Genomic DNA, 27,158 nt, shown 5'->3' on the forward strand with positions numbered 1-27,158 from the left:
CCGAGAGATTGAGTTGAGACAGCAGATCTCCTCCCAGAGAGCGATTGGCGGTTTCTGGAGACAACAGAACATTACAATTGGACTACCTGAAAATCATGATCAAAGAGTGAGCTGAGACATCCTATTTCAAGAAACTATCATGGAAAACTGCGTGGAAATCCTCAAACCATAGGGTAAATAGAAACTAAAAAAATCTACTCATCACCATTTAGAAGAGTTCCAAAATGAAAACTCCCAGGAATATTATAACTTAATTTCAGAGCTCTCAATACTCCAAGCAGCCAGTAAGAAACCATTCAACTATCATAGAACTACAGTCAGAATCACAAAAGAGTTAGCACTTAGCACATTTAAAGTAATAGAGAACTTGAAATATGATATTCTAGAAGGCAAAAGTGTTGGAATTACAACCAAGAATAATTTATTCAGCAAAACTAAGTATAATCTTTCATGAGAAAAACTGACATTTAATAAAAGAGGACAAGCATTCCTGGTGAAAAAAACCAGAGCTAAATAGAAAAATTTACTTTGAAATGCAAGACTCAAGAGAAGCATAAAAAGGTAAACATGAAAGAGAAATCATAAGGGACTTAATAAGGTTAAAATATTTATATTCCTATATTAGAAAATGACATTTGTAACTCCTAAGAATTTTAAAGGGAAATTAGAAGGATTCTGTATAGAAAGAGGATTGTGGGAATAAGTTAACTATATTGGCATGAAATTTTTAAAATGTCTAGGTTAAAAAAAGAAAAGGGGAAAAAAATCACATAAAAGAGGCTTGTAGCAGGACAAGCTCTTACAATGGAGAGGGAAATAGTGGGGAGATAATAAGCAACAAAGGAAATTCATTGATTCAAGAAGGGGAAATATACTCGATATTTTACCCAACAAGGAATTAGGAGGGAAAAGAAAGATAAGAAGGGGGAGGGTGATTAAAAAAAAAAAGAAAGAAAGAAAGAAAAATAAATAAAAGAAAAAAAGACAGGGATACCAATCATGATAAAGCAAAAGCAAAAAACAAAAAACAAAACCTAATTAAAAGGGACAATCTAGGAAAGTACATCTTGTTAAAAGGATGATTAAGTAATGCCAATACTAAATACATGCACCAAATGACAAAATACGCAATTTTTAAAAGAAATGACAATGTACCCAAATTCTTAAATGGCTGAATAAGTTGTAGTATATGATTGTAATAGAATATTCTTGTGCCATAAGAAATGATGAGCAGAATGGTTTCAGAAAAATGTAAAAAAAAATTGATAACATTTTTATATGCAATTAGGAAAGATTTAATGAAATAAACATAATTTTAAAATTAAAGACTATGTGGGACCCTTAATACAACTCCACAGACAACTTTGTTCACTTGCTCTGTAATTAACAACATTGAAAAAGGATAAGATATAGCACCTCAGGGGAAAAAAATGCATAGAATTTCTTTGGAGGATGTTTTTTGCAGAGTTAAGATTAAAAAAATAGATAATGAGGTCCCTCTGAGTGCATGTATTTACAAATTATATTGTATGGGCTGCAACAAAGCTCAGGGCATTATAGAGTCTTTTTAATACAATTTATGATTCTTTTAAAGAGATTGGTTTCATAATCTATAGTTATCTCTTTGTTTCTCTATGCTGACCTAGGCTAGAAATATAACCCACTGATTTCCCCCACCACTGAATTTCCCAATCCAGAACCTGTCTGTTTTTCTTTTATTCAGGAAGATGGGATGAAGGGAAGAAGAATAGGATGGAAAAATTGAAAATTGAAAAAAATAGGATGGTTAATTGAAAAAAGTTTTTTTGACTTAAAAACTCTGATCAATACAATGATCAACCATGATTCCAGAGAATCAATGATGAATACCATAACTTATCTGCTTGGCAGAAAGGTGATATATCCAAGAGACACATATTTTTATATTTTTAGACATCCCATAAAGACGATTTTGTTTTTCTCCCCCTCCCTCCCTTTAAAAAATTTTTTTTTGCTTTTTGCTGAGGCAACTGGAATTAAATGACTTGCCCAAGGTCACATAGCTAGGAAGTGTTAAGTGTCTGAGGCCATATTTGAACTCAGATCCTTCTGACTTCAAGGCTAGTGTTCTATCCACTGTGCCATCTAGCTGCTGCTGCCCTCCCTCCCCTCTTTTTTAATGAGAGGGGGAGAAAGTAGAAAGAAAAATAAACATGGACTACTTGAAAACTGTGAAATAAAATTGTTACGCCAAAACCACAAAAATTGGATTGTTCTCAGAAGTTCCTTCTCACTCTAAATCCAATATTCAATGATTGAACCTATGATCTATGACTATAACTAGAAGCTTTATATTTCTCTAACCAAATTAGCAAAACATTCAACTTTTGTTGCCTCTAACTTCATTACATTCAATTGGATTTCTGCTCCCAATCTATATTTTTGTCCCAAATTTTCAATACATTTTTATTTGCATTTCTTAGATAAATCTTAATAATGTCATCTAGTATGCCAGTCGTTTAATTTGAAAGAGTTGTAACTTTAAAATCATATTTTTACGCCTCTATAATTTGGATATTTTTCTCTTCAGAAAAAGCCATTCTTTGGAAAAATATCATTCTTTTGAGAAGATATGTACCACAACAGAATTTCTGAATAGATGGATTTATGAATAGTTTTGATTCATTTTCATCAACCCCCACTATCAAGGAAATATCAAGAATGCTGGCATGAATATTATTTCAAAAAGTAAACTTTGTAGTTATTTCACTGTCAAAAGAAATTCTTGGCCTCCCACAAATTAAAATTAATCCTTTATACTTTAAAATTTTTCATTATGATGCTAATCATTAAATTATGAGCTCATATCTTATTCTGTACATTGTTACTTGTGCCTTAAAGATTCTATTCTAGCATACTCCACAAATTCTTGTCCCAAGTTTGTTTTGCAAAAATATCCCTCATAACAACTCACCACATAGTTAAAAGAAAGTATAATCAGTTAAGTGACAATAGGAGATGCAAATTATAAGACCATTTTTATCATTTTCCTCCTAATATGTTTTAGCCAACATATAATAGCAAGGGATAAATAGCAAGACTCTTTGGTCTGCTCTACAGCAAAGCTTCTTAAACTGTGAGTCATGATCAAATGTAGGGGTGGTGAAATTATGATTATCAGTAAATGTTTGATTTGTATTGAGATATGGGAGCCACTTGCCAGTGACTGCTGGAGGTCTAACTCAGATCTGCAGAATGGATCTCTTCATGTTAGAGAATGATGATGATACAAGGAGACTGAGAGGCAGTTGCTGTTCTCTGACCTCCCTTCTCTTCCCTCTTGCCTCCAATTTATTTCATTCCCAATCTACAAGAAATATCTTCAAAGGCTGCTTTGTAACTCCTTCAAGTGTTATGATTCAGAGCTGTGGAGGTTCTCAGAGAATTGACCTGCTCCTTCACTTCGGTGTGGTCCTTAACATATACGTATGTTATATACAGATATTCCCCTATATTTGGGAATGTTTTACACCAGGTGGTATAAAAATGTCTTGGGTGACAAAAGATCATGAGTAGAAATTTAAGAAGCTCTGTTCTAGAATACAACTTATTGGATATTGAGCCTATTGCCTGGCCATATCTGGGGAAATATATGGTTTAATACTGAAAGGATGTGTTACTTTTGTATGACTTAGTTAACTTTAAGTAACCCCATTGTATTCCCCTTATGCTCTGATAGCAGCAGGGGATAGGATTCTACCTCAGTTAAAAAGAAAAGAATACCAGCTCACTCTTTACCACCAATGACTTCTTGTAGCAAATAGCTTTGCCTTTTCTAGACTTCCTGTAATGGCTCAGAAAAAGAGTGGCAGTGCACTTTTCACCTCCTCTACTCCTCCCCACAGCTACATGGCACCTACAGGTACATGACTGAGAACAGAGACATGAGGGTCCAGATACTCTAGCTGCCTTCTCTGCTTCATTTCTTTCCCAAACATAGGTAACCAAATGGTCACCATTTCAGATGAAGAAATTGAAACTATTTCTAGTCATATGAAAAGGTGCTCCAAATCATTATTAATCAGAGAAATGCAAATTAAGACAACTCTGAGATACCATTACATATCTCTCAGATTGGCTAAAATGACAGGAAAAGATAATGACGAATGTTGGAGGGGATATGGGAAAACTGGGACACTGATACATTGTTGGTGGAATTGTGAATGAATTCAACCATTCTGGAGAGCAATTTGGAACTATGCCCAAAAGGGTATCAAACTGTGCATACCCTTTGATCCAGCAGTGCTACTACTGGGCTTATATTCCAAATAGAATTTAAAGAAGAGAAAGGGACCTGTATATGTAAGAATATTTGTGGCAACCCTTTTTATAGTGGCAAGAAAGTGGAAACTGAGTGGATGCCCATCAGATAGAGAATAACTGAATGTAATGGAATATTATTTTTCTGTAAGAAATGACCAACAGGATAATTTCAGAGAGGCCTGGAGAGACTTACATGAACTGATGATGAGTGAAATGAGCAGGACCAGGACATCATTGTACACAGCAACAACAAGACTATACAACGATCAATTCTGATGAATGTGGCTCTCTTCAACAATGAGTTGATTCAAACCAGTTCCAATTGTCCAGTAACGAAGAGAGCCATCTACACCAGGACTATGGGAACTAAGTGTGGACCACAACATAGCATTTTCACTCTGTTATTGTTTGCTTGCACTTTTATTTTCCTTCTCAGGATTTTTTTTTGTTCTTTCTAGATCTGATTTTTCTTGTGCAGCAAGATAACTGTATAAATATATATATATGTATTGGATTTAACATATAATTTAACATACTTAATATGTATTGGACTACCTGTCATATAGGGGAGGGAGTGGGGAGGAGGGGAAAATTTGGAACAGAAGGTTTTACAAGGGTCAATGTTGAAAAAATTACCCATGCATATGTTTTATAAATAAAAGATTAAAAAAAAGATCTCTTTGGGATATAAGCCTAGTAGACACATACCCAGTCAAAGGGTATGCACAGTTTGATAACTCTTTGGGCATAGTTCCAAATTGCTCTCCAGAGTAGTTAGATCATTTCACAATTCCACCAACAATGAATTAGAATTCCAGTTTTCCCACATCCCTTCCAACATTCATCATTATCTTTTCCTGTTATCTTAGCTAATTTGAGAGGGGTGTAGTAGTATCTCAGAATTAAGACAAGGATTCTTAACCTAGGTTCCAAAAGCTTGTTTTTAATATTCTAATAACTATATTTTAATATAATTTTTCTATCATAATCCTATATTTTTATGCATTTAAAAACATTATTCTGATAAGGAACCAAGTTTTCACCAGACTTTCACAACAATCCATATCATAAAAAAAATGTTTAAAATCCCAGCTCTAAGATTAAGTTGCAGAAAATGTGAAGACTTACACTAATAGAAGGAATTTCCTTTCCAGGAAGCTAGTTCCCTATATCCACAGGTCCAATTCCTAACTTTATACCAGATTTATAATGTACATCACATATTTTTCTACTCCTTATTTTTGAGGACAACCTAGACACTAACCAAATCTAATCTCTGAACAATTCTTCTTGGGACAGAGGTGGAAAGAAACAAAGAATATAAGAAAAAGAACTTAATCCCTTTCTTTTAGGGCCAAGGTTGGCTAGGAACTAACCCAGTCTAGGCCCTAAGTTGAAAGGAACTCCTTAGTGGAATGGGAGAGGGCAAATACTCCAGACTCCATGGGCCTCCCAACAGTTCTTACATATTTTCATGAAACCTGTAATTTGCACCTACTTCACACAAACTCAATTATTAACATGCTTCTCTATATATTCCTGTATTTTAAACTTTATTTCTTAAAAAGTTTCCTTTTCTTGGTTACTTGAAAAGAAAATAGCATAGTGAACTATGATGACTGAACTTAAGTAATGTTTATTATATTCATCTGACTATATATAATATATATATAATGTATACAATTTATAAACAATGTATACAATATATAAATATACAAATGTATACAATATAATATAATCACCTGATTATATACATTTAATGTATATAGTTCACATACAGTGTATGCAATATATAAATGTATACAATATATTTATATACACATTTAATGAGCAAAACAATAACTGAAGAGCAGATTAATCTGGCAAGCACTTGGTATAACTTAACTGGTATCATATAGGCCAACTAAATTTTCACAAATTTTCTTTTTTGAGAATTCTCTAGTAAAAGGTCCTAGAGAATTTATTCTTTCTATACAGGGTTCTTTACTTGACCAAAATTTAGGAATTAGGCATTCTATATTTCCTATTGCATATCTCAACCTAAAACTTGTTTCTCATTCTTCAAAATAATGAATCCTTGATGTTCTCAGTATAAAGCCAAAGAATTTATATGCCCTTCAAGGCATAATATATTCATGCATAAAAATTACTATGAAAGTGTCTTTCTCTGTGGAACCTAGGGTACTCCCTAATTTTCCTAGCCTAATGGCTAAAAGTCTTGAGCTAACAAATATGGGGGGGGGGGTGAAGGGGGAAATACAATTGCCAAATGGTAGTTCAGAATCATGTTATTACATAGTAATACATGTAAGGTTCTTGAGGGTAGAGACTAATATTATCTTTTGTCTTAGTATTGCTGGACTCTAGATCAGTATCCTCTTTATATTAGAAGCTTAGTGGATGATAGTTAAAATGAATAAATAATGGAACCTTTTTGGAAGGAGGTGAAAGGAAGTGTAGAAAGAAAAAATTTGGACTGAAGAATAATCGATTCCTCTCTTCATCCTTTACCCAAGCTGTAAAATGATTTAGGCACAAATATAAGTAACTCAATAGGTTAAATATATATTTGTGAGTGTATGTATGTGTGTGCGCATGCATGTATGTATGGGCACACTTCATATATCCATCTGCACATATTATTTAGAGGAATTATTGAATCTCAGAGGTTAGTTCTTTTTCAGATATCAAAATGCAAATTAAGACGCTATTCTATAATTTTAGAATGGGTCAAAATTTTAGAATGAGTTAAAATGAAATGAGAAGACAATGGAACAAATGAAAGTTATAGCTTTTGATTTACAAGAACTTCTGATTTATGATTCCATGGATATAAGCAAAGATTTACAATACATTCTGCCCATATGATACTGTATTATTATGGAATTTTCTTTCAATAATCTATAACTAATATTATTTAGATAACAATCATAATTTAATTAATGAAAAGTTCATATGGTGACACATTTCCCTTTATTATTTTGTGGAAAATTCTACTTCCCTTACAATGTTCAATTATCTTTGTATTATTTTACATTTAAAAAAATTAAAATCTTTAAGAGATATGTAAAGAGTTCTAAATTCTGCATAACACATAACATACATCTAAGCCTACAAATATTAAATTCTGTCATGAAATTTTGTAATATCCTTCAGCTAATGTAAACACTCAGCTCTCTAGACCCAAGAATTTATTTAATAAATAAGAACACGATGCCTAAATCAAACATTTCTCTTGCAGTTTCAGGTTGAAGTTATTCTTCTTAGTACATGCTGTATCTTTTCAGTTTCATAAGATCAAAACCACATACATACACACAGAGTATTTAGTTTCAACAGCTCAGAAAACCCAAGCAAGATCAAAGCATTTACATCATTTTTAACAATACACAGAAATGCCCAAGTTAAAATATATAACTACATTGATGTTTTGGGATAAAGTGTGAAATTCTCTAAAAATGAATTACATGTAGAGTTTCTTTTATGCTGCATGCCAATGAAGCCATTTTTAGTCATATTACTAGTTTACACAAAAGATATTAATTTTCCCATATTGTCCTTTTAGTAAAACAGTCTATGAAAATGCCTTGTTGGCAATGAGAAATAACTAAGATGTGATACATGAGTGTAAAGGATAATGACCCCTTTGTAAGATGTTTGGAAAACTTGGGTGAACTAATCTAGAGTGAAGCAAGTCATGTTGGGAAAATAATGAACACAATGATCAAAAACAACATAAGAATAAAATAAAGAGTAATGGCTTCTAATTATGATGAATGAGGGGTGATATGCATCTGCCTTCCATTTCTGCAGGAGGTAAGAGATTATGATTGTAAAATATTTAATATTATCAATCAACAAATATTTAGTGCATACTATGTACTAATATGGGATGTAGACAAATATATAGGCATAAATATAAAGTTATTAAATATAAATATGCAAAAAGTAAATATATACAAGGTAGTTTAAAAGGAAAAATACTAGCAGTTGGAGGGACCATGAAAAGTGTGCCATGGAGAAGTTGGTGCTTGAGCTGTACATTAAAAGAATAAAGAGACTCTTATGAGACAAAGATAAGGAAAAATATATTCTTTTATTATCAAACATGATTGCTCTATTAAATGATTTTGCTGAAATACTTTTTTCCTTTTTCTTTTTTTTTAAATTTTGGTTTCAAGCAAGAATGGCTCACTAGATAGAAAAGGGTGAGAGGTTTAATCAGAAATAAATTTTCAACAAGAATCAATAAAAACTTTTTTTAATTAAAAAAGTCAAGATGCAGTGTTGGCAGCACTGATAAATGTTAACTGAGATTTTTTTTTAAAATATGACACAAAAGATAATTTTTTGAGGATTCCTTTATGAAAAGTTATAGCATAGAATACATTAAACCTTCTTACTAACCAGTAACAGAAAAAAGGTTTGAAATCAGCTCTTCTGGCTTTATGTTTTCTATTAAGCAACAAAGTTTCATATTTGTGACACAGTCATATTAACTCTCTTTGAATATTTTTCAGTAATAAGGAATATACTCTCTCCAAAGGAAACTCATCCCCTTTTGTACACTTCTAATGGGTATGTTCTATATGTCCACCAGCATTGTGTCTCCAATGCAAAAGCTTATGTTTTTTCAATAGTTAATATGCCATCTATTTAATTTCCTGGTCTTATCCTTTTTTAGGAGGGAGATGAGAGGAAAGGAAGGAAAACAGAAACAAAAACTTATCTGTTGCCAACACTTATATAAATATTAGATATTATTTTTTTAATGTTTTCTTTTATCGACTTTCAACTAAGAAAAGAAAACAATTTAGTTTACTCCTCTGGAAAAGATATATTTAGTTCTGTATTTCATTTTGTAATCTAAATTATCTATACTATGAAGGAAATTTTCTTACCTTATAAACAAGTCTATCTGTTTGGCTGCCTTTTCACAATCATGGCTGGCTCATCATAAACATCTCACCTGTTGAGGCATATTCCCTCTTCTCAAATACATTCTCTCTTCTCTGTGTATTCAGCTCCCTTGGGTTCAAATATCATCTTTATGCAGATAACTTCCATATCTAGCTATCCATCCAACCACAATTTCTCTTCTAAACCCCAGGCCACATCATAGAATGATAGAATTTCAAAGTTGGAAAAGACCTCTCATTGGTCACCTAATATACAACCCATATCTAAAAGGAATCCTACTTAAAAGTAGCCCATGGTAGTCACCCATTACCTCCTGAAAGTCAAACTGATTTATTCGGGTTTTTTTAAATGTTATTTTCAATTCCGAATCCTAAATTTCTCACCATTCCCTCCCTGTATAAGAAAACAAGAAAACAAAGCCCATTACATATATGTGTAGTCAAATAAAACACATTCTTTCAATGGTTGCTATTCCTCATATATGACATTTTGTTTCTTGCTCCCATGTCTGAAATGCCTTTCTTTTGCACTTTTGGAATCCTTAGCTAACTTCAAAGTTCAATTCAAGGATCATGTCCTACATGAGACCTTTCCTAATCTCCTTAGCTTTTAGTACAATTTTCCCACCAAAATTTCCTTTAATATCTCTGTGTATGTGTGTATGTTTCATTTCATCTCAGACTTCAATCTCTGGAATCATTTTATGAAAAGAAATTTGGTTGAGTAGGAGACACAATGACCTTGCGTTCAACACTTAAGGAAGACTCTATACCAGGTGTTCACCTCCAGCTATACAAAGAACTTGTTCAATGATGTCCAAATCTTAGTTATTCCATGAATTTATTCATAGAGTTTTCTTAGAAAAGATACTGGAGTGTTTTGCCATTTCCTTTTCTAGTATGTCTCCACTTTATAGATAAAGAACTGAGGTAAATAAGAGTTAAGTGATTTGCCCAGAGTCACACAGTGACACAGTTAGTAAGTGTCTAGAGGCAAATTTGAACTCAGACCTTCCTGATTCCATGGCCAATATTTTATCTATTACACCACTTAACTGCCCTTATTAAATTTTTGTTGATTGATGAATAGTGCTTCTAAGAATCAATTTTTTTTCCACAGCCATAGACACAACATTTAATCCCCAGTTAACCAAAGGTTCAATAACAGAGTAAATCCAGCAAGCCATGTTTTTACCAAAATGGACATTTTCTAAAAGGATTCTTTTAAAAAAGGTTTATTTGATCACTTCTGTTCAGGCATCATTTATGTCTACAGTTAATCTACAATGGTATATCTCACTTTATGCAATAAATTCATGACTAAAAGTTGTATATAAATAATATCTTATTTTCCACTGAACTGTAAGAACTCAGTGAATTCTAAATATCAAGAAATTTCATTTTATTGCTTTGTATTTTTGGTGCTACCATTCTAAGCAAAAATTCTTGTTCATATATTCTTAGATTTTATTAACAAAAATTTGACAAGGTAAAATTTACAAGAGAACATCATTCAATGACTAGAATAATGCAATAGGTGGAGAAGCTCTTTGGATCCTAAGAAAACTGTTGTATATCTTTCATCCTGGCCTTTCCAACCTGTAATCCCTAGGAGAAAAGGAGCTTTGAATTGGATAAGAAAGGAAATGATCATATAGAGCACAGGAAGTACCAAAAAACAACCCAATAGATGTGTTCAGCTTCTTGGAATCTTTATAGTAGATCCAATGAGACCTTTCTGTAGACCTTTAATGTGAATCATAACCTTGGTTTGAAAACCAGTGGTCTACAGGAATAAGTCTTTAAAAAAAAAAACAAAACTTTTTAGCTTTTTTTTTTTTAGAAGAAAAATACATTTTACTCCTAAATTTTGGTTCTAACTCTTGAAAATAAAGTAAATTTATTGAATGCTGATTTGAGTGAAGAATTTTAGAATTTGTTCCCATGAAAAAAATCTGGTTTAAAGAATTACAAATTAATTACAACAAACTTAAAATATATAGGTACAGTTAAGTTATATAGCAGAACATTGCATCTGGAATCAAGAAAACTTGAGTTTAAATCTGATTACGATAATGTACTAGTTTTGTAATCCTAAGCAAGTTACTTAACCTGTTTGCTTCAGTTTCTTCCATTTGTAAAATGGGAATGATAATAATAGCTCCTCCCAGAGTTGTGAGGATCATATAAGATAATAATCATTAGGCACTTAGCATAATGCCTGGCACATGGTAAAAGTTATATAAATGTTAGCTATCATCATCTTCATCAGTAGGAACACATTTTAAAATCTCATTTGTGTTATGGGCCAGAACTTGAAACAAGGTACTAATGCTTATGTATTTAGTTCATACCTTTAAAGGAGTTCACACCTTTAAAGGAGTTCACACTTTAGACTTCACACCTTTAAGAGAGCATATATAAGAAAAGGACAAGCCCACTCTTGGACTTCTGGGAGATTCACAAGTCAGAAGCCCACAATCCTGCTCTTGGAGGATGGAATCAATCATTCCAACTTCCACCTTTGTGTTGGCTGGAGACATTGGGAGGACAAGAAGCTGAAGCTGACTAGAGGCTGAAGGACAAATCTTTGGATTCAGAGACATTCGGAGGCAGCTCTTGGAACCAAGGAGAGAGATAGTTCTCTACTAAAGCTAACCAGGCCTCATGAAAAGAGACAAGACTTTGAAGGAGACAATAAAGGATCTAGACTTTAACTCCTGGCTGCATTTGGGGTTATTGAAATTGAACTGAAAGGAAGGCTGCCTCCAAAAGCTCCCCAAGAAACGTGCTCTCAGAGAACCTTAAAATTTAGGGAAGAGAACATTACACATTTGTGGAAGAATTTTCATGTTTTTGCAATAGTTGTAGGACAGTATTTTTATAGCAACAGTTTTCCTAAGATTGAATAGTACAGCATAAACAATATAAAGAAAATGGCACCAGGAGAGACCTAGATTCAAATCCTGCTTCTGTCATTTCCTAGGTATATGGCCAAATCATTTTCTCTGAAGCCATCTTCTCATCAGCAAAAGCAAGAGTCAATGTTTATAGAGTACATGTCAAAACCCAAATGAGTTGTATATTTAAAGTGCTTTAACCTTATGATTTATATAGTACTTTATATCTATGGCCTGGATACAGATTTATGGATATCTATTCAAACAAGATATTTGTGAAATACTTAGCCACAGTGCCCAGTACATAATAGACATTTAATAAATGTTTCCCTACTTCTCTTCCCTTTATATAAATGTCAGCCCTAAATATTAACTTCTTTCATAGGACTTGATAGTTAGGAGTTTAAATGAATGGTCAAACTATACAGCAGAGAATTTTGCTTTTCATAAGAACAAAGATAATATCAAAGAAAGGAAGAATTTTTAAAAAGATAAAAGACAGGAAGATTAGAAAAGCCAGACCCAGAAAGAAAAAAAGATTGTTCAAGCAAAAATCGATATGGCGAGTTGAATATATTATTTCAAGTATACATCCTGAATCATATGTAATGTCAACCTAGCAAATGTTAAGAAAGTTATAAATTATGCTATCTAAAAAAGGCTACTAATGTTGGAAGGGATGTGGGAAAACTGTGACACTAATACATTGTTGGTGGAATTGTGAATGGATTCAACCATTCTGGAGACCAATTTGAAACTATGCCCAAAGGGTTATCAAACTATGGATATCCTTTGATCCAGCAATGCTTGTACTGGGCTTGTATTCCAAGAGATCTTAAAGGAGGGAAAGGGACACATATGTGCAAAAATATTTGTGGCAGCCCTTTTTGTAGTAATAAGAAACTGGAAACTGAGTGGATGCCCATCAGTTGGAGAATGGCTGAAAAAGTTATGGTAGATGAATGTGATGGGATATTATTGTTCTGTAATAAATGACAGCAAGATGATTTCAGAGAGGCCTGGAGAGACATGAACTGATGCTAAGTGAAATAAGCAGAACCAGGAGATCACTGTACACAGCAATAAAACTATAGGATGATCAATTCTGATGGATGTGGCTCTTTTCAACAGTGAGGTGATCAGTGATGAAGAGAGCCATCTACACCCAGAGAGAGGACTGTGGGAACTGAGTGTGATTCACAACACAGCATTTACTCTTTTTGTTATATGCTTTCATATTATTTTGCTGCTTTTTAAATTTGATTTTTCTTGTGTGACAAGATAATTGTATAAATATGTATGCATTTATTGGATTTAACATATATTTCTACCATGTTTATCTTATACTAGACTACTTGCCATCTAGGTGAGGAGGTGGGAAGGAGGGGAAATTGGAACACAAGGTTTTTCAAGGATCAATGTTGAAAAATCATCATTGCATATGTTTTGAAATTAAAAAGCTTCATTTTTTTTTTAAGGCTACTATTAGCAATATCTTGATGAAGCTTTCCTACCAAACCTGCTTGTTAAGTTAGCTTCAACTGGCAATGAACAAACTCATTTGGTTAGGCATCTTGATTACTGATATGTTTTGCCTTATTTGGAAGTTCAAATACAATATAATTCTAATGAAAAAAAAAGGCTCAAACATACACACCATTTTTAACCATACAAATACTGCATACAATTCATATTATGATAGATTTGATGACTATAAATGCCATTTAGTACAGCGCTATTTTTCTATTGCCATATTATTTTAGATTGAATTTTGTGTCTAATTAGCTTCACATAAACTTTTAAAGTCACAGAAAATAAAGAAAGCAGAATAACACAAACAACTAGGTGTAGTGACTAGTGAAAGGACTTACAAATCAGGAATTCCTGAGTTCAAGGGCAATTTCTTGCCAAGATCAGCTGTGTGACTCTGAACAAATACCTTAACTTCTCATTTAGATCTTCAGACAATTCTAAGATTATGGCATGCAAGCGTTTTAACAACAGAGAAATTTTGTTTTGTTTTGTTTTTGCATGCCCATAATGGTCTCTGGCAGAAAAATCATTTATTAAGCGCTCACTATGTTTAAAGTACCTTGGTAAGTGCTGAGAATATAGAAAATCAGCCAGTATCTACCCTCAAAAATCTCACATTCTATTAGGAGGAGACAATAGAAGACAAGCATCAAGTCCAGTGAGATGAGGGCAAAGAGAAGGCAGTACATTTTCTTTAGTGTCATTTCCATGAATAAAACCATAACACATGCTGTGTCACATGACTGGACCCAAAATTGTGGTGGAGGAATTTTCTTTTCTGCTTCTGAGGAGGAAACTGAACCCCCTTGGGAGGAAGCTGCTCTTCGGCCTTCTGGCTCTCCCCATTAAGCTAGAATAGGTTTGGCAGCCCAAAAAGGGCTCTTTTAAAGGGAAATTTCATTTAAAATAACCATAGAAAAAATAAAATATTCGAGTGTCTACCTGCCAAGACAAACCCAGAAACTACTTGAACCTTATTACAAAACACTTTTCACCCAAATAATGTCAGATATAAACAACAGGAAAAATATCAATTACTCATGGGTAGGCTAAACTAATAAAAAGGACACATTCTACCTAAATCGGTTTAAATGTTCAGTGTCATACCAATCAAATCACCAAAATATTATGTCATAGAGCTAAAAAAAAATAATAATAACAAAATTCATTTGGGAGAACAAAAAGTCAATAATATCAAAGGAATTAATGAAAAAAACCACAAAGGAAGGCCTAGTCATCAAAAACATATGGTACTAAGAAATAGAGTGGTGGATCAGTGAAATAGATTATATATACGTGATTATTATAATAATCAATTACTATAGTAATCTAGTATGTGATAAACCTGAAAACTGATAAGAACTCAATATTTGACAAAAATTGCTGGGAAAATTGGAAAATAATATGTCAGAAACTTGGCATAGACTTACAATTCACACCCCATACCAAAATAAGGTAAAAATGGATACATGTTTTAGGCACAAAGAGTGATATAAGTAAATTAGGAGAGCCAAGAAATAGTTTACCTATTGGATCTTTGAGGAAGGGTTGAATTTTGGCCAAAGGAGAACTAGAGAACATTATGAAATGCAAAATGGACAACTTGGATTACATTAAATTAAAAGGGTTTTTTTTTCCTTCTCAAGGCCCTTTATTGATTTTTTTCAATCCAGTAAACTCAAAGTTTAAATTGGAAAGTTGTTGCACAAACAAAACCAACCCAGCCAAGTTTAGTAGGGAAGCAGAAAGTTTAAGAAAAAAAATTTCAGCCAATGTTTCTGATAAAGGCTTCATTTCTAAAACATATAAAGAACTGTGTCAAATTTATAATACAAGTCATTCCCAGTAGATAAAGGGTCAAAAAAATAGGAAGACAATTTTCAGATGAAGAAATAAAGCTAGCTATAGTCAAATGAAAAAATTCTCTAAATCATTATTCATAAGAGAATTGCCACTTCAGGCTTCTCAGATTGGCTTAGATGACAGAAAAAGAAAATGACAAATGTTGGAGGGATGTGGGAAAACTGGGACATTAATGCATCCATTGTTGGAGGAGTGATCCAACCATTCTGAAGAACAATTTGGAACTATTCCCAAAGGGGCTATCAAACTATGCATATCCTTTAATCCAGTAGTACAAAGAAATCATAAGAAAGGGGGAAAAGGATCCATATGTGCAAGAATGTTTGCAGCAGCTCTTTTTGTGGGGACAAAGAATTGGAAAATAAGTAGATGCTCATCAATTGGAGAATGGCTGAATAAGTTTCTGTATATAAAAGTGATGGAGCATTATTGTTCTATAAAAAATGATGAACAATAGAAAGATCTGGAAAGATTTACATGAATTGATGTTGAATGCAACAAGCAGAATCAGGAAATATAGTACACAGTAACAGCAATATTGTTCAGTATTCAACTATAACAGACTTGGTTCCTTTCACCAACTCAGTGATTCAAGGCCATCCCAAAAAACTTTGGATGGAAAACAACATCTGCATTCAGAGAGAGAATTATGGAGACTGAATATAAATCAAAACATGCTATATTTATGTTTTTCTTTTTCGACTCTTTTTTTCTTGTGTTTTTTCCCTTACATTACGACTTCTGTCCCAACATGATTCATAAGGAAATAAATAAGCAAAAAAAAATGTACATGTATAACAACAACAAAAAGAGAGCTGCTGTTTCTGGGGCTCTTAGGCTTATCTACCCTTTATAAGGCAGATGGACAGTGGTCTTTGGTAATAGTAGTGGCCATTTCTCTCCAAGGGGTCCTGCCCTATATGACTACTTTCAAGGAAGGGAAGGAAAAGGAACATGGGAGTATTACTAGTCCTCAGACTTTGTAAATACTTCAGTAAAAATTTAAAAGATGCTTAATTAGTTAAAGTTGCAGGACAATTACAGACCACCATCAGCTAAGGGAGATTTCTTCAATGAGAAATTAGTACCTTACATCAATAAAATCACACATATAGTACAAAAAAAGTTATTTCATCTAATTTAGGATTAGTGCTACTTTGGGGTAATAGTTAAAATGAGTAAACTGGCATGAACTTGGTTAGTCATCCCAATTGATTAAAACAGCAAAACCCTGCTGTGCAATATAATAAAATTCTAATATTAGCAATATTTTCCTTTCTAAAAATAAAAAATCACATATGTGTATACATACACACACATATATTACATATAATTTAACAAATGAGTCACAAAAAAAAGTGTGGCATTTTTTTCCCCACAACAGGTCTAATTCCTTTGTTTTGCTCTAGGCAGCTAGATGACCCAGTGGATAAAGCCCTTTGTCTGAAGATAAAACTAAATTCAAATCCTGCCTCAGACACTTATGTATACATAACCTCTTAGGTTCGGGAAATGAACTCATCTTTGACTCCTATGTAGACACTTTTATGTGTCACTCAGACACTTACTAGCTGTGTGACTCTGGGCAAGCTGGTTCCCTTCTGTCTGCCCCAAGTTTCCTCATTCCTATAAAATGGGAATAATAATAGCATTAATCTCATGGAGTTTTGCAGATCAAATGAAATATATAATACTCGCAAATCACTTAGCACAGTGCCCGTCACATTGCAGGCACTTAATAAATGTTTATTCCCTTCCTTTCTCTAATATTTCATCCACCTTTTTAAAAACAACCCCTTTAGGCCCAGGTTGATGAGAAAATCCTCCACCACATATTTTTGAGAACATTTTTTTCTGAACTTGTAGAAAACATGCTATCCCTGAGCAGGAAACTTAAGAATTTTTGCTTTAAAGGACAGAGAGAGGATAATAAAAGAATAATTATAAAAACAAATTTAGTTATGTTGTAATTCATTTTGCTGAGTTGGCATAACAAGTAAATATCAAAATTAGATCAAAATACAAGCGAACTATATTATCCATATTCCTAATTCATTTTCAGCTTAAACCTTTATTGATCATATATAGTTTATGTGAGGAAGGTAAGTATGATAGGCACCCATAATTATCAAATCAAAATGTGTTCTCCATAGTAAAAAAATTCATGTTAATTATTTTTAAAACATTTGTATTTTAATTAATAAAAATGAAAATCAGTGATACAAACTTATTTATATATTAATAGTTATCAGTTAGTCATTTTTTCGTTGTATCTGACTCTTTGTGACCTCATTTGAAATTTTCTCAAAGATAATGGCAAAAAGGTTTGCCACTGCCTTCTCCAGCTTATTTTATGGATAAAAAAGGCAAACAGGGGTAAGTGGTTTGCCTAGGGTGACACAGCTAGTAAATGTCTGAAGTAAAATTTGAACTCATTAAGATGAATCTGCCTGACTCTAGGCCTGGTACTCTATGTACCATCTGCTGCCCTCTTTTGCCTTTAGATGGTACTAACAACAACAACAAAAAGCTAAAAATACAATAGACTCAAGCATAGAATCATGGGATTTCACACCTGGTAAAGAATAGGAGTTGGTCTAGACAATTCCCTCACCTCCCTAAAAGTAACTAATAGGATACTATGCCTAGAATTCATAATGAAAAAAATCTTGATAATTCACTAGGGGTGAACAAGGTGTGAAAAGGTCATTCTGACTGGTTGAGGGACTTGGTAATGCAATTTAGAAGGAACTGCCTTGATATTCTTCCTGCTTCTTCCTGAGGAGGGCATTGTGGCGGTGGAAGGGCAGAGGTTTGGGATTTTTCAATTAATTCTAGTATAACCCCAGGATGGCAACAGATGACAATAGTTGTATGCACTGGGAGACAAAGTCAAGAGGAAGAAAAGCTCGACCAAAGTTATCTTGCGACCTCTAGCAAAAGGATTTCCAAGATCTGCAAGTTACCCTTTTGTCACATGTGTGCTCTAAACTGGAGTCCACCCTCCACTAGACCCTATATGAAATGGTGGTTTGAAAGTGTCACAGATCTGGTGGGGGATCCGTTTTGTAAAAACTGAGACCATGTTTTAATACCTATTTCTATGAGCCAATTAAGTCTGGCTGACTATTCAATATATTCAATATCAATGACTCATCACAGAGGAAAATAAACAAACCGTTGGGGGCTGGAGAACTTAGACAATTAGAAAGCCAAACCTTATGCCTGCTCTCTATTTTGCTAATTCCAGTGCCAGGTAGGACAGTAGCGCTATATAACTCTTAAAGGTCTTAGTGATCATAATTTAATTATCATTTAATTAAACATTTAGTCACATAATTAAATAAATATCTTATGTATTAAAGGAGCCCCAAAAGGTGGATTTGGTGCAGTAAGTTAATGGCAAAGCTGTGACTTGAATTTAAATTTCTTGGCTTCTGATTGCAGGGTTGCTTTACATACAGTACTAATATAAGTAGGGGCTTACAGATTTTTTTAAAAAATAGTATCAAAATTCAAAGTGCTTTGGGAAAGAGGCAAGGTAGATAAGCCACAAAGATGATAAAATCCTAGATAACATCTTTGTGGTGTCACTTTTACTAATAAAATAATCATTCAAAAGCACAGCAACTGATTGTGGAATTTATTTGATTTCTATGAATATATCCTAAGCAAATACATTAAGTGTTCATAATTTCAACAGATGAGACATCGATGAAAAGTTATTATATTTCCAGTTAAGAGTATAATTCAGAGTACTGCACTCCAGTACCATGTTACTCAACAATATTCACTACTGATAAAGCACTACATGTAAACTAAATGTTCTCAATCCTCCCCGAATTCATCATTGCATTCCTGCATATTATTCCAAGGTGAACAAAGGATTCTTCAAACTGAAGCCTTTCCACCCAAGGGACAGAATTTATAATTTTCTTCATTATTATTACAGCTGTTGCTTCCTTTGATGTCCTGGTCACCAAAACCCATCATCCGGCTGGCTCACTGGCTCACTGGCTAACCTTGAATAATTGAAAGCCACCCTCAGTGCAATAAGATAGTTCTCTTCATCTCTCCCACTGGCTGCCAAAACTAATACGAGCACAATGAAGACTTCCAATAACCGAGCTGTCAGAGCTGGTGACTTCATAGTAATATTTACATCGATGTGTTCTTAATACATATCACTCTCGTACTAATGGTTAAAGTGGTGCTCGGGGAAAAGAGCGCAAGTCGGGGAGGTTTCTAAGGGAGTAAAATGGAGCGCACATCTTAAGGGTTAAGTCAGAAAACACTTAAAACTTAACCTGTAACAGAGGCCTTGTCGCTATATACAAATCACCCGTGTTGCATTATTTCTTGCCCCAGGCTTGGGATTTATGGGCTATAAGAGCAAGCAGGACAATCCACGACCCCAATCTGCGGGCTGTTCCTACCCAGGCAGGAGCAAAGAGCAGTTCGGTGCCTGGAGGACCATCTGCTTGGCGGAAGCCTACGACCTAAGCCGCAGCTTAAGGTCTGAACCAAGGACCCACTTACGGCCATGTCAAGCAAGATCACGGTTAATGCCAGCGCTCTCAAAAAATGACGACGCAAGCAAAGGTGAATCACTGGGGGGAAAATTATTCTTCGTTCTACCTCCCCATTACCATGACGACGGCACTCGAGGAGGCCGAAAGAAGACAGGCGGGCCCAGAGGCTGCACTTATCTCCCCATAAGGAAACCCATCAGCTGGGCCAAAGTCCGAGACCAATGACCCAGAGATCCGCCCCCTCCTCCCAAAATAAAAACAAACGGACAAATTAAGGACGGGGGTGACTCTCCATCAGTGTCACAACTCCCTCGCTTTATTTCTTCTGTCCCCTGTGATGAGAAACTCGGGGTAACGGAGTCGGTGCGCCTTCCTATGGGAAGGAGGGGACGGTCGTGGAGACCTTTCCTCTGCCGGCCCCCACTCCCGAGCACCCCACCCCCTTGCACCCGGGGCAATGCCACACACAAGATGGCAGCCACACACCTACCGGAGGGAACCGCGACGCCACCGCTGCTAGGATGCCGGCTACCCGAATGCGGTAGATTCCATTGGTTTAACTCCGAAGCGCGAGACAATCTGAGACTGGGAGTGGCCAATCAGAAGCCAGAAAGCGAGAGTGGGTCAGAGTGCCGGATCGGCGGATGACAGTAGCCTTCCGCTAGCTTCAGAAGTCTGTACGCAGCTGGTCCAGGGGTGTGGCAAAAGGGAGAGCAGCCAATGGTCACTTTGCTTGGCTGCGCGGGCTGGGAGGCTCAGACTCCGCCCACTTCGGCTTTAGCCTTAGGGATGCCCGGGGATGCTCTGAAGCGCGTGTTCCGTTCCCGGTGAAGCGGGAATCTAGCGATTGTAGGTATCCGGCGGGTATTTAAAAAAAAAAAAAAGGCTGAGGAAGCCTACTGGTGGAGGTGTGCCGGAGGGTGGTGGGGGCTACGCCCGGCGCCTCTCGGATGGGCAAGGAGCCAGGCCGTAGGTCGGAAGGAGGTGGCCAGATTAGACACCTTGATCGACCCGGCGGCGGAAAGACTTATCCGGAATTGCGGAGTCGTCCTTCCTCTCGCGTTGCCCGCCCCTGGGGTCACGCCGCTTGCGGCTGTTACTGGGGAGCCGGGTAGAGGTCGGCCTGGGCCAGCCGGAGGAAAGAAAAGAGAGGCAGACGGCTCATGGGGGTGCGGGCCGGACGGGGGTCCCCCGTGAGAGCGTGCAACGGGACGCCGCCGTCCGGTCCCACTGACCCTCCCTCCTCTCCACCTCCGCTGTCTGAGTGAAGCCACGTGGGTCTGGAGGCTGCGCCTCGCTTCACTGAAGCCCTGCTCCCAGCTCCAGGCCCTAGTGACCCGAGCTTCAAGGACGTGGAAACGGAGCCTCGGGCTGTTGCAGCAGAAAGAGAGCTCCGAGCTCTTCTCGCTGTGGCCCCCAGGGAGTAGTGAATTTCTGCTAGGCCTCCTTCCACCAGCCCAGCTCTGCTCTATCCATAAATTGTCACCCAGCTTGGAAAGGGATTATCCGCAGGCCTCGATTCTGCATCCGAAATCCGCAGTGCATTGCAGTTCCCCAAGAGAAAACTGTGCAGCAAAAAGAATACATTTTCCTTTTAACTGCTGTCAAAGGGAAGCAGCTCTCTAAAGAGCAGTAGGCCCTAGGAAAGAGATATTTCAATCCCCAATAGTGGTCAAAGGCATGACTGGTAAAGAGACGGGACCAGTTCTGCTCTGGAGCATCAACCTGTGAAGAAAAAATGCCACTTGCTCCTTTAAGGTTTTCTTTAATTCCACTCCTTTTAGTTTAACATAAATAAATGGCCCACTAGTAAAATCTTGTTTTTTCTAATACGTGGGATTCTGACAGGCAGGTTTTGCTTCTCGAATTTGGTGTTGCAAGGGGAAAAAAAAGTTTGGACATAAGAAAGTTGTTGGCTACAAGTTAGTAGCCCCTCAGAAATTTAAATAAAGTCGTTTTGGCCCCTAATTATATTTTATAAATGAATTGCATTTTTCTACTTGACATGGAATTACAGATTAAATAATAATATTCATTTGGATAGCCCCTGTAATGAAGTTATTGAAAGTACTCATACTTATAGATAGAACTGAAGTTTAAAGAAGCTTAGTAGCTTGCCTGTAGTAACATAACTAGTTAACATCTAGATAGAATTTTAACTCAGTTTCCTGACTCCAAGTTGGATACACTATCTACTAAAATAAGCTGTCGATGTTTAGATGTCAGACTTTTAAGTATATATATATAATTTTTTTAAAAAACCTTTTAGTATTCTTAAAAGTTGCATAACCATCTTTGGAATTTAAATAAAATGGCAAAAAATGGATATTTAAAGATTGAAAAAGTTATTTTAGGAAGCTATGTACTAAAACTGATATTGTTGATTTTTTTTTTTTTTTTAAGGGGGGAAGTAGCCATGCATTTGACAGCACCATGAGTATTTCTTATTTTGGAATTGTACCGAACCATTTCTGAAAATACTTCGAACATCTAATGTGGTTCACTGAAGACTTCAATGAATCAGACTTGGTTTATGTATAAGTTTTATATGAAACATTTTGTATTCAAATAGCTATAGATTTGCTCGCTTAAATGTGTTCTTCCTTTAAGAAGGAAATGAAACCCACTAAAGATTCAAATTAAACAAACTTGTTTGTTACTATGTCATGCTTTTAGAAAAAAAAGTCATTGGGAGAAAATATTTTGTTATAATTATAATTATAACATTATAACTAATTATAGTTCAATAGTTTCAGGTATGAGTAATCCAGGTGGAAACATATTTTGGGAATTCCAGCTGAATACTAAGATTCTGTGGCTTTTATTATAATACCCTAAAATAAATGATTTTTCATTTATCAGCTCTGCATTTTTAAAATGTATGCTCTTTCCCCTTGTTTTCTTATATAGAGTGTTTTACTGATTCATGGATGCAAAAAATGAAAATGTTTTCATCTTGAAGAAAGTTCCTGTTTAATTTGCCTACATTCTGATCAACACTTTGAAGTATAAATTGAAGAACTCAACATGAGGTTTGAACATTAGCCATCTCTGATAGTTCCTTTTATCATGATTTCCAGTTTGAAAATTTGCCAGATTAAATTTGTCAAAAGATGTTGGATCCAAAGTAGAATGAATAAGACAGAAATGTTGTCTAATGACTGCCAGTGCCTTGGAAGAGGGAATATAGGAGTCAAAGTTGGATGCTAGTTATATTTTCCTATGATAGTCAGTGTTTCTTCTAATATTCCTGTGAATCTCATCCTGAAGAGTTTTACCTACTTCAACAGCTACTGCAAAAGATGGAAGAAAGAAATGGTAAGTTGAACAAAATTATTAACTTACTCATTAGAAAGAAAACTTTTAGAATGTTTTTAGAAGCATATGTGATTCCAGCTTGAAGAACACCTACCACTGACACCCTTAATGGTTCAATACCTATAATTAGAATACAAAACAGTATGATATAAACAATATAGTAAACGTGTTAAGTGCCTACTTTGTGCCAGGTATGTAGTCATTATTTTTGCAGGGGTGGGGTGAGATTAAGTGATTTGCCCAGGATTACACAGATAATGTTAAATGTTGGTATTCTATCCAATGTGTCCAGTCTTTCTTGACTGAAAATGACTATTCCAAATTAGATAGCTTTAAGCTCTCTTTAACAGTGGGGTTTCTTTTGTTTGTTTTTTAACATTCTTAAGTAATAGGAGTTAGGAAGACCTGAATTCAGATTCAGTCTCAATCACTTATAGCTGTGTGACCCTGGGAAAATCCTTAATCTCTGCCTGCCTTAGTTTCCCCACCTGTAAAATGATGGTAATAAGAGCCCCTACTTCCCAGGGTTGTTCTGAGACACTTGTAAATGAGACACTTGTAAAATACTTAGCATGGTGCTGGCACATAAGAACTTAATAAGTGCTTTCTATCATTGTTCCTGTCATTATTTATTACTAATAGTACCTACTTCTCAGGGTTCTTAGGATAAACTGAAATGGTATCTGTAAAGTATTTAGCATAGTGCCTGGCACTGTATAAATATTTATTCTCTTCTTCTTCTTACCAGGGCACACTATTCATTTTAATCAGTCAATAAATAAAATTACTAGTGCTTACCATTTGCTAGTCACTATGCTAGGAATAGGAAGACAAAAACGAAATAGTGATGGCAAGGAACTTACATTGTATCAGGGAAACAGCATGTAAACATAAAGATATAATAATATATGCAAGAAAATGGGGAAGGATGACCTTATAAGTGGAGAGTCAGAAAAGACTATATTGGAGTTGGCATTTGAGCTGAACTTTGAAGGAATCTAAGGATTCTTGAGGTGGAGGTGAAGAAGGAAAGCATGGTAGGCATAAAATACAACCATGTAGAAAAACATGGAGAGATGAAATGTTGCAAATGAGTAATGGCAAGTACACCAGTTTAGCTAGGTGACAGAATATGTAAAAAGGAAGAATATATAATAAGCTGGGGAAAATAGAGTGGCTAGATTAAGAGGGTTAAGTGCCAAGCAGAGGAATTTGTATTTTATCCCTGAGGCATTAGAGAGCCAGTGAAACTTTTTAAACAGCAGAATAGATCAGTAATCACAGCTGTGTTCCTCCAGTCTTCTCCTGAGGCTTATATTTTTCTCCATAATTCTGGGACTTTTAGCCTTTTTTCACATGCCCCTTTGACCAGTCTGATAAAGCCATGGACTTCTCAGAATGATATTTTTAAATGCATAAATTCATATATTAAGGGTTAAGTTGTCAGAATATTTTAAATAAACAAAATTGTAGATCCTAAGCACCCTGTATAATGAGGCCCATAGTTGTTTAGTGTATAGAGAGCTAACTTACTGCCTATAGTCATTTTTTTCTATCCATTAAAGAAACTTAGGACAAATATTGCTCAGCATTTTTCTATGATTTTCTGCAGGGAGGAGAATTTTTCTTCCCTCACCACTACCAAAGGGGAAGACTGTTTAGTAAGTAATCTTGTTATGTATAATTTTATGTAGTAAGCCCTCTCAAAGCATGTCACAAAATAGGGAATATTTTCTCATGAACCACCTTATTTTTCTGTGTATGGAAAGCCTGGGTTTTAGTTCCCTGAGTTCTATCTTTTAGCTAGAAAATATTTTGTTATTGTTATTGTTGTAAATGGTGTAATAGGCTCTCACCGAGGAAAATTCCTTTACTAACACAGGCTCTTGGTTTTGCAAATTAATAATAGTTTTTGAGAGTTGCCCAGAGTGCTGAGAGTTTAAATGACTTTCTCAGATTGACAAAGCCATTATGTGCCAGAGGTTGGTCTGAAGCCAACCTCTTCCTGAGTCTGAGTCCTTCTGCTGTGTCTTCTATGCCATAGCTACCTCAACAAAGAGAGTCTGCTCTCTGGGGACCCCTTTTCCCACAATCAAGCCATCATGAGTCTACCCAGGTTGTGTTTAGGTAGGGGGACTTATTTCCTGTGTGACTATTCTGTACCCTAATTTTTTTTTGGTGGGATAGGAAGATTCTCTTTCCTGTTGTAGAAGAATACTGAACTCATTTCTCTGTAGCTTTTATGATTAGTATTTAAAAACAAAACAAAACAAAACAAACCTCAGTTCTTGAGTATGACCCTTTAGAGTCAAAAATAAAGATCTCTGATGACATGAATAAAAATTCCAAGGATCACTTTATTAATTAGGTTTGCCAACAATAAAGAAATGTATGGTCAGTGATTTCTCTCTGTAACCAAAGACATCAAGGGAGACTTTGAAACGTTTTAAATTCTTTTTAAAAGGGAACTCCTTTGACAAGTGAAAGTCAGTCTTGATTGGTGGACATTTAATAAACAGGTAAGCTAAAAGTTTTCAATTCCAAACAGAAATTAGGTCTCCCAATTAAATAAAGTCCCACCTAATTAAGTGGTGTATATCTTGAGGTCTGGGAGCAAATCTCTTGGGGAAAGGGTGGATCACAAATAAATAATTAGTTATTAACACAATAGTATAATATTAATTTGTCTCATAGATACAGTTGGGTCAGTGGGATGAATAAGTAGTATTCCTCATTCATTATAAAGAAGCGTGTTCCAAAGGTGAAGGATGAAGTGCTTAAAGGCCATTTTCAAAGGCATTAGGCAGTGAGGTGTAGTGGATAGAGCACCACATTTAGAGTCCTCTCAGGAGGTTTGAATCTTCATCTTGTCCTGTGCTAAACATGATATTTTGGGCAAATTTCTGTTAACTTCTCTGAGTTTTCATTTCTTCATCTCTAAAATAAAGAGGTTATATTAGATTAGCACTTAATTTCCAGTTTTAAATCCTATGATCTTAAGAATAACATCATGGAAATTCTAATCCTGCTTTCTTTATCAATATCTCTTCTAAAGTTTGGGCTAAATAATTTAGAAGTAGAAAATAGATTGAGATTAAACTAGTAAGCCACATTCCAGCTAATAGTTCAGTACTACTGCTACATAATGCAGTAGATAGTCAGCCCTGGAGCCAGGAACACCTGAGTTCACATCCAGCTTCATATACTTACTAGCTATGTGATCTGGGCAAAATTACTTAATCCTCGGTTTCCTTATCTGTTAAATGAGAAGGAAATAGCTCCAGTATTTTTTGACAAGGAAGCAAACACAAATTGAAAATGGCTGAACAAACTTCAAATCACTTCTTAGACTAAAAGGAGTCAGACTAACTTTAAGAATTGTTTCAGTCATGTATTGCTGTCCTTAGTTGGTTTTGACCTTTTAGATCGGAAAATGCCTAAATATTCTATCTTTGTCTGTCACAAGATTATTAAAAAAGGAAAAAGGTGTAGGAAATGTTGATCAGAGAAGTGAGTATCGGCATTGTGGAAAGAACAGGAAGCAAAAAGAAACTTGTGGAATAACTTAAGTTCTATCAGAATATTTGTGAATTAAGAAAATATTCAGGTAAGTTGGCTATGAGAGTATTAAGAGATTGTTGCTAAAACTTTCACAAATAAATTTGTACTTCTTGGTGACCTTAACTAACTATTGGTAGCTCAAATAACCTTTTTTTGTTTTTTTGTAATTGACTTTTCTTGGTGCATAGCATGGTATAAATTTTCTAAGGATTCCCTATAAGAATATCTTA

General features: G+C 35.2%; 2 protein-coding genes across 4 annotated transcripts in view; one reads left to right on the forward strand and one right to left on the reverse strand.

The window, feature by feature from the left end:
- CAB39L (calcium binding protein 39 like) overlaps positions 1 to 20,701 on the reverse strand; it is a 151,415-nt gene extending 130,714 nt beyond the window's left edge. Inside the window, exons 1-2 of one of the 3 annotated variants that reach the window (XM_074304763.1) lie at positions 20,540 to 20,578; positions 17,086 to 17,143 (exon numbers count right to left, since the gene is read on the reverse strand). The gene's annotated coding sequence lies outside the window, so the exon portion shown is untranslated. Of the gene's footprint in view, positions 1 to 17,085; positions 17,144 to 20,539 lie in introns of all 3 variants that reach the window. The other 2 variants (XM_074304762.1, XM_074304764.1) reach the window with 2 other exon arrangements.
- An 83-nt stretch (positions 20,702 to 20,784) lies between these two features.
- Positions 20,785 to 27,158, forward strand: part of LOC141562414 (histone-lysine N-methyltransferase SETDB2-like) — a 106,059-nt gene continuing 99,685 nt past the window's right edge. The window contains exons 1-3 of the mRNA XM_074302456.1: positions 20,785 to 20,898; positions 22,960 to 23,367; positions 24,980 to 25,028. Of these exons, the coding sequence (XP_074158557.1) occupies positions 23,272 to 23,367; positions 24,980 to 25,028 (145 nt within the window). The 5' untranslated portion in view covers positions 20,785 to 20,898; positions 22,960 to 23,271. The remainder of the gene's footprint in view (positions 20,899 to 22,959; positions 23,368 to 24,979; positions 25,029 to 27,158) is intronic.

This window comes from Sminthopsis crassicaudata, chromosome 3, assembly GCF_048593235.1.
Source record: "Sminthopsis crassicaudata isolate SCR6 chromosome 3, ASM4859323v1, whole genome shotgun sequence".
In the NCBI taxonomy this organism is placed as follows: Eukaryota; Metazoa; Chordata; class Mammalia; order Dasyuromorphia; family Dasyuridae; genus Sminthopsis; species Sminthopsis crassicaudata.